The sequence below is a fragment of the Lepidochelys olivacea genome (genome assembly GCF_965140295.1).
Source record: "Lepidochelys olivacea isolate rLepOli2 genome assembly, chromosome: 25".
Lineage (NCBI taxonomy): Eukaryota > Metazoa > Chordata > Testudines > Cheloniidae > Lepidochelys > Lepidochelys olivacea.
In genome coordinates, this window is record NC_140435.1 from 14,323,107 (window position 1) to 14,337,559 (window position 14,453).

Below are 14,453 nucleotides of genomic sequence, written 5' to 3' on the forward strand. Positions count from 1 at the left end.
GTTGTTTTGAACCCACTGAGCCAAACCTCCCGATGAACAAGTGGAAGGACGGAAGCATGCTCACTCCCCAGTGAACGGCTCACCCAGAGCAGCAGCCGATAGCGAGATCAATTCTAGGGCCGGCAGGACGTCTCCCAAGGGCTCAGCCTTGCGGTGGGATGTCGAATCTCTGGGCCAAACTCGGCCCCGGTATAAGCAGCAGCAACTCCCACTGACTTGCCAACATGCCAGAGCGAATGGGGTTCCCAGCCCAGACATGCCACCCAACACACTCCAACTCCATCTCCCCTAATGCACACCCCGCTAGCTGTAATCAGTACTGCAGCTTGGGAACAGATTCCTTCCTTTCCCCACCCCTGGGCCTTGCCAGAGGGTGCATGGAATAATGACGCACAATGGGAGGGAAGCAAAGCCCAGGACAGTCGAGTGGGTTGCAAGAAGTTCATTGAGCTGTGTAATTAAGGGCTGCATCCTGGCGTTTGGATTCTTAGGATCTGGCCCTAAGAGGACTGGCCATACAGAATGGTGCTTAGCATTTGAGACAGCAACTTGCATTTCCAACTGCTGTACAAACAGTAGCTAGTCAAATCCGGCAGCACCCTAGCGGGGCAGGAATTAGGCACTGGAAGATACCTCAGGCTGCACGACTCCTCACTGGCACAGCTGGGATTACAATGCTGGAATTCCTGCCTCCCAGCCCCATGCAGCCTTCAAACAATCTCCCAGGGTAACCCACCTGACTCCCCAGCTCCCAGAGCCACGGGGAAACGCTGGCAGCGTGTGGTGAGAGTTATCTGGGAGCTGCAGTGGAAGGCGGGCAGGGGTGACAGAAGAGTGGGGAGGAAGAGGGCTTAGCTGGAGAGGCTTGATAGCAATGGAGAGAAGAGAACCAAAACAAAGCTCTTACTGGCAGAGACGAGGTCCATGTACTGGCAGAGGGCATGGAGCAGCAGCCGCTCAAAGCTGGAACAAAAACAAACCAACCGGGCTTTGGTCACAAGTGGTTCTTTAAACTCCACCATCAGAGCTCAGGGATCAGAAGCTTCACAGCACGTTAGGCCCCCGGCGGCAAACGAGCTATTGGTCTTGATAACCTGAGACTGGAGCTAATCCGGCCATCTCTCTCTGAAGAGGACGGGTTGGTTGATTCCCTCTCCAGCGAGCGATCTGAGATCAGATCCGACTCTTGGGGTATGTCTACACTGCAGTCAAACACCCGGGGCTGGCCTGTATCAGCTGACTCAGGCTCGCAGGGCTATACAATCAGTGGAGACAGCCAGGCTTGGGCTAGAACCTGTGCTCTGGGACTACTGAGGGGGAAGGGTCCCACAGCCCGGGCTCCAGCCCAAGATTGGACATCTACACTGCGATTTTATAGCCCAGCAGCCTGAGCCCTCCCGAACGCGAGTCAGCTGCCATGCGCCAGCCACGGGCGTTTTCTTGCAGTGAGGACATACCCGCGTTTGGTGGATGGAAGGCAAACGACTGGGTTCGAGGGGATGCAGGCAGAGGCCTCCGATCCCCACAAGTCCATTGCAACAGGCATCTCCGAAGAACTCGAGTCAAAGGCCCCTTCGTGGGGCAGCTCTGTCTGGTTCGTGCCTGCAGTCTGCAAGATCAGCCCCAAAGATCCTGTGTACCTGACACCTTGACAGATTGACCATCACACACACCCAGTGACCTCATTACTAAGCGGGAACCAGCTCAAGCAGGAGTCACCATGCAAAACCCTCCCTCCTCCCACTTCCTCTGGGACAGGAGCAAAGGTGTCCTGCCGTCCCAGCAGCAAGGAAAAAGGATTACCTATTGTCCATCATTGCTGTGTAGACAGAGTGAGGGGTGACGGAGAAAAAGGCCAGTAACTCCTCCTCCAGACACTCCAGGGTCCCCTGCAAAAATGAGAATCAAGTGGGGGTGACAATATGGCTGAGAAGCTATTTGGAAGCTTGAAACCAGCATCAGGTCACCACCTGCAGGCTAGGAGCTGCATGCATCCAGAAAGCTGAGCCAGCCAACAGGCCGACCCGCAAACAGAATGCCACAAGATCCCAGACATCTCCCTCCAAAGTGGATGGTTGCCAGGATATTGGGTCTTCCATACCCCTGGGCAGCAAGCTTCCATGCCTGCGTGGTTTGTGTTCCCTACATGAAGTCACATTCTGCTGCCTCACCTGTGCAGGCAGGGAGTTGATGCACACAGCTGGTCACAGGGACCGGGCCTCAGGAACATCTCTGCTTTTGTAATCAGAGCCAGGTTTGGGAAAAAAATAAATATAATGTAGCATTTCAGATTTGACTCCTTGGCGGGTGGCAGATCAGCGAGTCCCAGCAGACCAGGCCCAGGTGTCAGGGCAGGTGGGCCCAAATGAGCAAATTCAAGGGGGGAGGCAGGGGTGATAATGGCCTGTCAGAGGGGGTGTGATGGGACAAGGGGCCAGCTGCCCAGTAAGATTGCCCTGGAACTGCTGTTCCAGGAGAGTAACAGAGCTGGCTGGGAGTGCAAAGCTGCACGAAGCAGGATCACCAGAGACCCCTGGGGAGGGAGGCTGTGAAACCCTGGGACAAAGGCTGGGCTGAGGGACCGTTTCACTTGCTTACGTTTGGACAATAAACCCAATCACAAGGATGCTGGGCATGGAAAGCTGGTGAGAAGCCATGCCATGTCACAGTGCCTTCCTGCAAGCCTTTCCAGACCCACTGAGAGCAACTGATCAAGATGTAGGACGTGAAGCACCAGCCTTTAGCTGTTACCAATGGAGAGGGAAAATCATTCCAATCAGGGCATTGGATCAGGACCCCTGGGTTCTGTTCTCAGTTCTGCCACTGATCCATGCAGGATCTTGGATAGGTCACTTCTCTCCGCAGCCTCAGTCTCTTTAATCTCTGTATTTGCCCAGTGCCCAGCATAATGAGCTCCTGATCTCCAGTGGGGCATCTAGGCTCTGCTGCAATACAAATCATTCAGATGGGTGTTTGGTGGGGATGGGACGGGGGAACCTCGTTCTCTGCAGCATGAGGCAAGCAAGAATCCAGGAGCAGCAGCTCCCAGCTCCAGAGCTTGTGAAAAGAAACCTCAGCGCTGGTGTGTTTCCCCTAAACAGTCTCTCCCAGAAAATATTTACATTCCTGTTAACAACGGAGCAGCAGCTAAAAGGCCTCCGGGAGGTTACTCTAGCTTCCTGTCTCCCGCCTGCCCCCGAGTATAATAAGCGAGGAGCTACAGCACAGCTCTTTGGAGCACCGTGACCTAAGAAATTAGCGGCAAAGATTGGTGCAATTGGAGAGCAAATCAGAGCAGCCACGCCAGGCACAAGCTGGAGCTGCTTTTAAAAGCAGGTGCTGAACAGAGGCAGCAGAAAAACAGACCAAGAAAATTATAGCACTGAAAATCAAAATCAAAGGAAGCGGAGACCAAGGGCCCTTCGGTAACAAGGGATAATTGTCAGTGTATGCCTAATGATGTGCCTGGTCATACCAGATCAAGCGTAATGTCTTCCTCCCATCAGTGGAGGTGCATGATGGGAGCGTGTACCCAGCCGGTAAAGTCTAGATACCCTTGTGGATCCTTCATGTCATTCCCTTCCCCACCTCCTTCCTACAGACCTTGCTCCCTTCTTTCTTCATGTTTGATCATCAAACTCTCGCAGAGACAACGTCATCCTCTGGCGCGAACCAGGGCTAAGGCGTCAGATGCCCTGGAGGGATAAATCCTCCATCTCCGGAATAGGAACAGCACAGGCTGGGGCAGAACAAGCTTCCCCGCAGCGGCCTGCCAGCGCCCCTCAACCCAATGTGGAGAGGCCGCCTCTATGGAGGAGGCTGGTGCTGTCTCAGTGCCCCACTGGTTCCTTGGTTTTCCCCCTGCCGAAGTTTATTAATAAAGGGAGGGCAGCTGTGATTTGTGTGATGTGGACACACCAGGAGCTAGCTGGAGACCTAGAGACACTCGACCCTCTAGCCCCCGCCCCCAGGGACTGAACAGCCAGCAGATGACAAGAATTCAGTCCTTACTGACCCGGATCACATTGAAAACCCACAACCTACAGATTACAGGCTCCATTTCCCTCCTGCCCCACTCCCAAAATCTCTGAACCACTCTGTTCTTGAGCGGACTAGACTTCTCTGGTCACACCCTGTGCACTGCGATTTCGACACCTGATTCCCATGAACTGTACGGGGTGGAAACTTCAACCCAAGCTTCCTGTGTCAACTGCAGCATCTTCAGCATCCACAATCTGCAGCTCGTGACGTACCTGTGCTGGCCTTAAGCTAACGAGCTTGCTAAAAATAGCAGCGAGGCCAGGGCGGCTTGGGCTGCGCAAGCCCACCTCACCCCCCGGATACTTGCTTGCTTGTGCGGCTGGCACCACCGCGTCCTCACTGCTCTTTTTAGCGAGCTGGCCAGATTGAAGCTAGTGCAAGTGCATGAACACGAGCTGCAAATCACACCGCCAGCTGCAGCGTAGAGATACCCTCGTGTAGCAAGCTGCAGCCGCATCAGGAAGAGTCAGAACAAGCCTTGGCTCCACCCACTGGATAGAAGGGGCACGTGGGTTACCGACCCTATAGGAAACTTCTAGTTCTAGATGGGAGCTTCCGGCACCTGGACAGTCACCAGACCAATGACGTGACAGGGTCTCACCATGGGGATCCTGCCTCGTCTCAGCGTGGTGCGAAGCCGGCGGCTGATGCGCTGGAAACATTCTTTCGGCGTGTAAGCAGGATGCTCTGGAGGAAACAAAGAAACAGATTTAAAGAATCGGCATTCCCAGTGTTGTTCAGGGATGAGACAGCTGTAGCCGCAAGCCAGGGACTTGAATGAATGTTGGAGAAACCAGGCAAATGCAGAGTGAAGGTCGCACTCCTCAAACAAGGTGCACAAGTCACCATAACTCTGCCCCAGTGGGGATGTCAGCCAGGCATCTTCTCTTCTTAGCATGTGAAGGGCACAAGAGGCAGCAACCTTCCCCACCAGTGGAGGGGCATGCCGAGGGCAGCTTGGCCAAGAGGGATCTGGAACAGGAAGAGGCACGCTGTGCCAGTCACCCCAGTGATTCCCTGCAGCTGCAAGCCCCGTACGCCTGGAATCAGGGAGACACAAGTTGCTTCCCCCCTGTCCTGAACCAGCCTCAGCACCAGCACAGGGATGAACTTACCCCCATAGCTCCGGGTGGCATGACCTGCCCCCTCTCACCTCTGTGGGGTCCGGGCAGACATACCTGATAAACTGAGGCTCAATATTAACTAGGTCCCTGCTGATTCTTTTAGCAGAGAGGGCAGGTTGTCACGCTTCTCTGGCACAGAGTGATGGGGCAGCAAGGTGATGCCCGGGAACGTAACACCCACTTCAAGATTCAAAGTCACCCCTGTCCAGCCTTTCCTTCCCCTCTCGGTACCTTTCCACGTGTCCTCTGCTTTAACAGGGAGCTTCCTCTTGTGCTTCTTCTTGGCCTCTTCCTCTAGGTAGAGCAGGACCCGCTCCTGTTCCTCCCCAGACCGGTTCATGAAGTCATTCCAGATCTGCGAAGGGAAGTCACACCACAATTTCAGTGTAGATGTGTGCAGGGGACTCCAATTCAGTCACCAGAACTCGGCCACTTCAGGTACATGCAACGCCGTGGTCTCCTGGCACCACCTGAAACTTGGATAAATTACGGCCTCTCTAGCCAACCCCCACAGACCTTGGAGCTTGTCAGATGGGGCCAATCTGTTCAGTGAAGTCCTCGGGCAGCCTAGAAAATCCACAGCCTGCAAGGAACAGAGATGAACAGACTACTTGACAGGAAGAGCCTTGCCTGCCTAGCCCTGCCTTTGTAACAATGCCTGAGTTCGCATCAGAGATACTGGATCAGAGTTTGGAGCTCGTAACACCAGGGCTCTGAACTTGATACTTATTCATTCTGGGAGCAGCTCAAGGTGTTAGTTCTGATCCAAGAAATTCTGCACGGCCCTGGTGTGGCAGTGATCCCCCTCCAGGAGGTTTTGCTGTCAGGTCCTGGGGCTGAAAGCGCTGGAACCTGTGGCAGGATATTCTCAGAACGGGCTTTGGACTTTGCTCCTCTGGCCCCTGGAATATTCCAGGACTCTCCGCAAGATGCATCTGTCTGGGTCAAGCGGTTCACTGATCACCAGATTGTTTCAGGGGCAGGAAATGCAGGTTTGCTGTCTTTTTTGGACCCAACCTATTAATGGGTTTTTTAAATGAATGTGATGAGTGCTGAAATGATGGTGCCATTTATGAAATCCAACTGATCTCAGAGCTAAAGGCTAATTAGTCTTTCTAACCCACACCACACTTTGATCATAAAAGGTTACAGGCATACTGGGTTTATTACTGGTTTCAGTCCTGCACTCACAGCACCAGCCCTGCCCCTGGATCTTAGATAAGCTGGGGAGAGATCAGCTTTCTCTGCCTTAAAAAGCACACACGAGCAAGGTGATGCTCTATTCTATTGGTCAGATTCCAAGGCCAGAAGGGACCATTGTTATCATCTAGTCTGACCTACTGTATAACACAGGCCAGAGAACTCCCCCAAAATAACTCCTAGAGCAGAGCTTTTAGAAAAACATCTCATCTTGATTTAAAAATTGTCAGTGGTAAAAAATCCACCACAATCCTGCATAAACTGTTCCAACAATTAATTATTCTCACCATTAAAAATTTACACCTCATTTCCAGTCTGAATGTGTCTAGCTACAACTTCCAGCCAGTGGATCCTGTTACACTTTTCTCTGCTAGCTTGAAGAGCCCATTATTAAATATTTGTTCCCCTGTAGCAGGGTGGTCACCTGCTCCTGCCTTAAAAGGCTTAAAACAGCCCGGGGAGAGGGCTGTGGCAGGGAAGGAAAAGCGGGGCTGATTGGGAGAAGCAGCCTCAGCTGGGGGCCATGCGCCAGTCAGGCGGCAGCTGGCCCTTATAAGAGGACAGTGGGCCAGGAGCACACAGAGTCTCCTCTAGCTGTGGAGGGAGATGGGCCTCGCTGCTGGGGAGCGTACCAGGGTACCTGAGGTGAGGCAGTGCTGGGGAAGGCCAGAGGAGCTGGGAGGCTCCAGACTGGAAAAGCCCCAGGCTGCAGGCCTGGCAGACGGCCTAAAAGAGGGTACTGGGGTTGCAACAGGGCAGCCCAAGGGTAAGCAGAGGCAGCCGGGTCCAAACCCCTCTTGCCTATGACGACTGGCTTATACAGACTGCAGTTGACCCCAGTGAAAGGGGGCTAGATGGGGACTGGCAGTAGTCCATAGGCTGCGGTAAGGTGGGGATAGAAGGTGGGGGGTTCCCTGGGGAGGGGAGACCCAGATCTGTGGGGTATTGCCTGAAGGGGCAGCACCCCAGGTAAAAGGGCACCAGTGTCTGGGAGGGACACAGGGGCCAGCGATGGCGAGACACCGGCAGAGGGTGCTCCTGAGCTGGTAAAAAGAGATAATTCCCAGACAGCCAGCAGGAGGCACCGCAGGGGTGAGTCGTGCCCCGTTACATCCCCATGTAGGTACTTATAGACTGAGGATCAAGTCACCCTTGAACCTTCTCTTTGTTCAGCTAAATGGATCGAGCTCCTGGAGCCTGTCATTATACAGCGTGTTTTCTAATCCTTTAATCCATCTCATGGCTCTTCTCTGAACCCTCCCCAGCTTGTCAACGCTCTTCTAAAATTAGGGACACCACAGCTGGACACAGCATTCTAGCAGAGGTTGCACCAGTGCCAAATACAGAGGTAAACTAACATCTCTGCTCCCCTCTTTATGCATCCCAGGATGGTATTAGCCCTTTTGGATATAGAGTTGCATGAGGAGCTCACGTTCAGCTGATTATCCACATCCCCCCCACAATCTTTCTCAGAGTCTCTGCTTCCCAGGAGAGAGTCCCCCGTCCAGGAAATATGGCCTGCGTTCTTTGTTCCTAGATGTATACCTTTGCATCTAGCCATATTAAAAATGCATATTGTTTGCTTGGGCCCAGCTTGCTAAGCTATTCAGACTGCTCTGTATCAGTGACCTGTCCTCTTCATTACTTACCACTCCCCCAATTTGTGTGTCACCTGCAAACGTTCAGAGAGGATTTTACAATTTCTTCCAGGTTATTCATCAAAATGTTAAACCACGCAGGACCAAGAACAGATCCCTGCAGAATCCTACTAGAAATGCACCTGTTCAATCAAGATTCAAAGTTTACAGTTACATTTTAAGATCTATCAGTTAGCCAGCTTTTAATCCACTTCATGTGTGCCGTGTTAAATTTGATATCTTTCTAGTTTTCTTTTTTTTAATAAAAACGTAGTGCAGTACAAAGTCAAATGTCTTACAGAAGTCTAAGTATTACATCAACACTATTACCTTTATCATCCAAACTTGTAACTTCAAAAAAAAAAGTTAATTTGAGGGGATCTGTCTTCCATAAACCCATATTGAATGGCTTTAGTTATACTACCCTCCTTTAATTCTTTAATAAATCAAGTCCTGTATTAGCTGCTGCGTTATCTTGCCCTGGATCAATATCCTACTGACAGGCCTATCATTACCTAGGTCATCCCATTTACCCTTTTTAAATATTCTAGTCTTCTGGAACTTCCCCAGTGTTCCAAGACTTTTTGAAAAAAAATCAATATTAACAGTCCAGAGAGCTCCTCACCAGCTCTTTTAAAACTCTTGAATGCAAGTTATCTGGACCTGCTGATTTTTAAGATACCTAACTTTAGTAGCTGTTATTTAACATCCTCTTGAGATACTAGTGGAATGGAAAGAGTGTTATCATAGGAGAGGACCCCCCTCCCCCAAATACAGAACAGAAATATTTATTGAACACTTCTGCCTTATTATTGACAATTCTACCAGTTCCATCTAATAATGAACCAATATCATTGTTAGGATTCTTTTTGTTACTAATATACTTAAACAACTCCTTCTTATTGTCCTTAATTCTGCTGGCCATATATTTCTCCTTTTGTCCCTTTGCTTCCCTTATCAATTTTCTACCATTCTTAGCTTCTGATTTATATTTTTTACTATCAACCTTTCATTTTTTATTTTATTTTTAAATTTTTTATAGTTGCCTTCATCTCCCCTTTAAATCAAGCTGGGTTTTTAACCAATATAGCCTTCTTCGATTGTGGCTTTTGGGGCATCTAGTAAAATTTTCCTAAGCAATTTCCAATTATCACTCACTCTTTTTTTATTAAATTCTTCCTCGGAGATGACTGGGCTCATAATTGTCTTCCACATTGTGAAACTGCATCTTTTAAAGCACCAAATATATATACTGATGGTCTGGACTTTATTCCGTTTGCACATTTTAAACAAGTCATGATCACTTGTACTTAAGCTACCATTAATTTTTAATTCTGTGATCTGTCAAGATGGAGTCTAATGTAGAATTCCCCCCAGCTGGATGCAACACTTTATGAGTTAGGAAATGGTTATCAATAATATTTAGAAATGTCACAGATGGTTTAGTACTGACAGCATGAGATATCCAGCTTGAGTCACTCAAACTGAATCCCCCATGATCACGTAGTTTTCCCCGACACACACACACACACGTTATAGGGAGGTGCATAAGGAGATGGTCATCCTGCTCCCTAGTGTGATTTGGTGATCTGTACCAAACACCAACTAATACCATACCTGGTGCTTTATCTGTTAGACACTGATCCATAAACATTCAACATCGTTTTCTTCCACGTTATCAGCAACTCAAAAACAGGTAATGCCATTTTTGACAGAGTGCACTCTCCCTTTTTTGCCCTCTTGATCCTTCCTAAATAGGTTAGAACCATTGATTTTAACATTCTACTCCTGGGACTCATCCCACAAGGTTTCAGTCATGCCATCTAGATCAAATGTATGCTCCTGAATAAGCTACTTCAATTCCTCTTGTTTGTTACCCAGGCTCCTAGCATTGGTGTACAGGCAATTAAATAATTTCTTCTCTTCATGTCCTTTGGTCCCTTGATTAATTTTTGTCCTCGGCATCCTGATTCTGTACTAAATGATGCTTGTATCTTCCCACCTTTTTACTCTCCCTGTTTGTTAGCAGTTTAATGCCCTCCTGACCATTCAAGCCAGCCTGTGCCTGAGAAAATCAGTTCCTCTTCTACCAAGATAGAGGCCATGCAAACTATACAGCCCCCTCTTCCAATAGAAGGTGGTCCAATGTTCCACAAAACCATACACCATTTACCTAACCAGCAGTTCACTTCCAGCATCTTCTGCCTTGCCTTCTCCTTTGTTTCTGGGATTTTTGAGAAGATCACTTGGACACTCCTCTTCTTCAGCACGCTTCCAAGTTCCCTGAAGACATCTTCTATCAGGGAGATCTCTCACAACACGGTATCATGAGTGCCTCTATGAACCAGCACCAATGGTTCCTTTTCCACAGAGTTCCAAATCCGATCCAGCCTTAGAGAGACATCTCAGGGCTTGGCTCCAGGAAGGCAGCACACCATTCTGGTTTCTGCTCGTCCCTTGCAAAATGTTGTTCTGATTCTTCTGAGCATTGAATCCCCAGCAAAGATAATCTGTCTTCCTCAGACCTTTGGAGAACTTTGTCGACAAGCTTGATTTTTCTGACAAGTTGGTCTAAGCTGCCATCCACACGTGTGTCCTGTACATTTCTCCATTCCTTGGGGCCGGCTGGATCTTGAGATTTTCTTCAGTTTCCATGTTAAGGACCTGACATTGATTGACAACTTTTAGCAGCATGGAATTCCTCTTGGTCCTCTGCTCTGGTGGTCCAAGCTTGCCCATCCTCATCTAACCCCAGCTGTGTAGAATGCCACTGTGACCTCTTGCCTCTGGTAATTACATATTGCTCGGTCTCTGACTGCTTGGTGGCCAGCTCCTTTCTTCCTTGAACCTGGAGTACTGATGTTTCCTGAGCCTGGCTGTCTAGGAGCTCCTCAGCTTCTGATTTTCAGTAGCGTCTCTACTTGCCCCTCCAATCTAAGAATTTTCTCCTCCGGCACAGCCACCAACTTGCCCAGGAAGTCCCTTCCGGCTTCAGGCAGGAAAGAAAACATGACATCTGTAGCAGGTCACTACCACGTGTTTACGCTGGCCACCTAAAAATAGCATGTAAAGCTGCACCTGGGAGAGCGCCTCTCACAACTCTCTCTGCAACTGTCCTGTTAGGTGCTTCCATTCATGGCTCAAGTGACTTTATGCCAAGTCTCCCTGCTTAGCTCAGCTCTGCCCTGCCCCTCATCACCACTCAGACTTCAGACAGACGAAACGCCACTCACTAAGTCCCGCTACCTCCAACCCCAGAGTCCGCAGCTACACCTTCCGACACTCCCCTGGGAGCTGCCTCTGTTCGCATGCAATGTTAAAAGCCTAAACATCTAAGATAGGAGAGAGAAGAAAACCTTTCCAAACTTCTTGTTACAAAGCAGATGGCTACATCTTGTCCAGCCAACGGCAGGATGAAGGTTTGGCAAGAGACCTGTTTTGATGGAAGTGACAGCGCACTGCAGGTCACACAGGGTTAAACATCAGGCACGAAGCAAGTTGTCTGATGCTGCAAGTGTCAAAAGTGGCATGGAGAAGGGCCAGACGAGGCAAGCCTTGATTTAGCAAGCACCTGTTTAGCAGGAAGTGCTGCTTGCTTTGATAGAGAGCTTCCTGAAACTGACAGCTCCTTTGAGCCAGACCCTGAGCAGGAACTAGTTTGGCGCTGGAGTTTTTGCTCCTATGCACAAAGCCTCAGTATCTCTGCTCCATCCACAGGCAGCCTCCAAGTCAGGACATTAGCCTGCCACATGATTTTTAAAGTTTGGTCCGACTACAGACCAGAAAAAGACCGACAAGGGAGCAGAAGGTGGTTTTCACCGTGCAGGAGAGATGGTCTCTGCAGACCTAGATGGAGCGTTGCATGTTGGGATGCAGTGCCACTAAAACACCGCAAGTTCCACTATGAACTCGGGCAACTTGCTGGGCACACCAAGGCTTTACCTGGTGTGACCATTCACCAGGCAGAGCATGGACAGCAACATTCTACCAGCTGTTTTTGTTTCCAGCCATCACCCGCATATTGGCTGCCTCACACACCTGGGGAAGGTCTCAAATGCCAGGGCTGGAGACGCTGAAGAATGTTCCTCGCAGGACACGCTCCCTCCCAAGGCACCTGGTATGAATGGGCATCCCGGGCGGTTAAGTCAGTGAAGCAGGTGATGGGCATAACAGCTCATTACGACGTCCTACTCCAAGCCCTGGCCACTGAAGTCCTTCCCCAGTTAATTACCCATTTAATCTCCTCACAGAGGAATGATTCTAGCTTTCCCGGGATGAGAGACCAACAAAAGCTGCCCTCTATTAAGTGAGCTTCTCAAATGATGCCCCTGCAGCATCTGCTTGTCATACAGCCCCAGGGGGCAGGAAGGCAGACAGAAACCATCACTGACCGGGCGAGTCAATAGCAAGCATTAAAACGCTGAGTTTCTTCACAGCTCTCTCAATTTCACTGCCTTAACGGAGGAAGCCATTGCGTTAGCTAGCTAACGGTTCTGCTGGGGCGAGCCCCCCCCCGTTCAGCTCATTGTGCAGGCTCTTGAGGGTTTCCTGGCACAGGCCACGCCTGCAGCTGCGACGGGCCCATGGACGGGGAGCTTGGCAATGTGCCACACTGTCTACATCACCCCAGAGAACTTGCCTCCCACCCTTTGACCCCCAAAAATAGACCAGGGAATTGGCTTCTTAGCTGTTGCAACGTCAACCCACCCCCTCCTGCCGTCCCATCAGCTGGAGGCTGTTTCTGGACAGAAAAGGGACTCCAGTGTGCATGAAGACATGGCCTCCCATCCCCATCTATAAATACTCCAGTGATCACCCCAGGATAGACCCGTCATAGGACAGCCAGGAGCTTGGACTTTAGAGATCATCTCCAAGGCCCCTGCCCAAGGGAAGCCTGAGAAGGCACATCACAGCTCTTCCCCCAGGCAGAGGAGTTTGCAATTGTCTGGCCCAAAGGTCTCCTGGTAGGGATTTCCGCTGCTTTTGAGGGAGGATACGGAGCCTTGCTCCAGCCACAGGAAGCCCAAGTAAACGGAAGACCCCTGAAAGCCAAGGGAGCACCAATCTTTCCACGCGTGCCAGCTTTGCCTGGAGAAGTCGCACAGCCCAAGGCAAAGGAGGGTGCATGAGGAATTGTGCTTAATTTGCATGCCAGCACTTGGCTCTCAGACGCGCTTGCTAATTGCATATGAAGCGAAGGCTCCCGCCCCACTCAGGAGCCCATGAGGTGCCCTGGGAAGGGCAGGATGGAAGTGCTTCAGGGAGGTTAAAAGAACCTTGAGGACCCAGTCTTCATCACTTTCCAACCAGCTAGACCCCCTGGCAGCATGGACTAGTGGGCTGAGCTCAAGGCTGGGAACGAGGAGCTCCTAAGTGTTGTTCCTGGCTCCGACACAGACTCACTGCGCAGTCCTGGCCAAGTCACCTCCTTACAGCACCGGGAGGCTGAGTGTTAGCCAATGTTCCTACAGCGCCTTGGCAGGAACAGCAAGGATCTGAGGTCCAAGCGTTACTGTTACTGGACACTTTATGCCCAGGTTTCCCAGCGTGAGCCTGAAGCGGGTACGATCACCCCCGACACCTACCTCCATGTACGTCTCGTTGTTGCAGGCCTCTGTGAAGATGCTTGGGGCAGCAGAGTGAGTGAGTTCCCCATCATCATTCCCACTTTCGTCCCGCTCCAGCAGAGTCATCAGGTACCGAGCTAGGAAACAGAGCCCTTTAGAAACAAGGAGCGGAAGCTCCAGGCAGAGCGGCTCTCAGCAAGAGGGTTTCTGATTATTGGGAGTGACTCCAGCTTGAGTCCCAGCCTGGAGATCTAATGCTGACACAAAGCAAGAGACACACCTGCACCAGAGCTAGGGCTGGGCAGGACAAAGAAGGGGAATGGGGAAGGAGAGCTACCCAGGAGCCATGCCCTGCACTGGAAACATAAGCAGGAATTGTTTTTAGCCCCTTCCCATCCTCCCAAATCAAGGATCAAACATTCAACATGACAGACTCAAAGTCATCAAATCCCAATACGGGATTGTTCCCTACAGTACATTTCCCGGAGCTGTCCCAACCAGGTTTGGAGCCTCCACCATGTCCTCTGGGAGACTGTTCTTCCCTCGAACAGCTCAGACCACTCTGAACTTGTCCTCTCCTGAGATTTCCTCAGTTTCATCCCATTACTCCCCACCAGATCTCACATCAGGTAAGATCACTCACTCCACAGCTGGGCAGAACTGGATCAGCTTCACACCACCGCATCATGCAAACCCATCGCTAGCTGACTAGTCAAGATAGCGTCTTGGAAGTCATTAAACAGAGGGGCAAAATCTACAGGAAAATACATCAGGAGGGGCAGAGTCTGAAGACAGAGGGGCGGAGATCAGAGGGAAATATATTAGGGGACATTTTAAATCAGCAGCAGCACATTGGCCAAGGTTTGCACAGGTGACCATGCAAT

The 14,453-nt window shown here is 50.5% G+C and overlaps 1 protein-coding gene across 1 annotated transcript in view; it reads right to left on the minus strand.

Annotated features, from left to right (window-relative positions):
• Positions 1 to 14,453, minus strand: part of R3HDM4 (R3H domain containing 4) — a 32,592-nt gene that overhangs the window by 4,297 nt on the left and 13,842 nt on the right. The window contains exons 3-7 of the mRNA XM_084614605.1: positions 13,588 to 13,706; positions 5,397 to 5,520; positions 4,643 to 4,728; positions 1,804 to 1,889; positions 908 to 963 (exon numbers count right to left, since the gene is read on the minus strand). Coding sequence (XP_084470731.1) covers positions 908 to 963; positions 1,804 to 1,889; positions 4,643 to 4,728; positions 5,397 to 5,520; positions 13,588 to 13,706 — 471 coding nt within the window. The remainder of the gene's footprint in view (positions 1 to 907; positions 964 to 1,803; positions 1,890 to 4,642; positions 4,729 to 5,396; positions 5,521 to 13,587; positions 13,707 to 14,453) is intronic.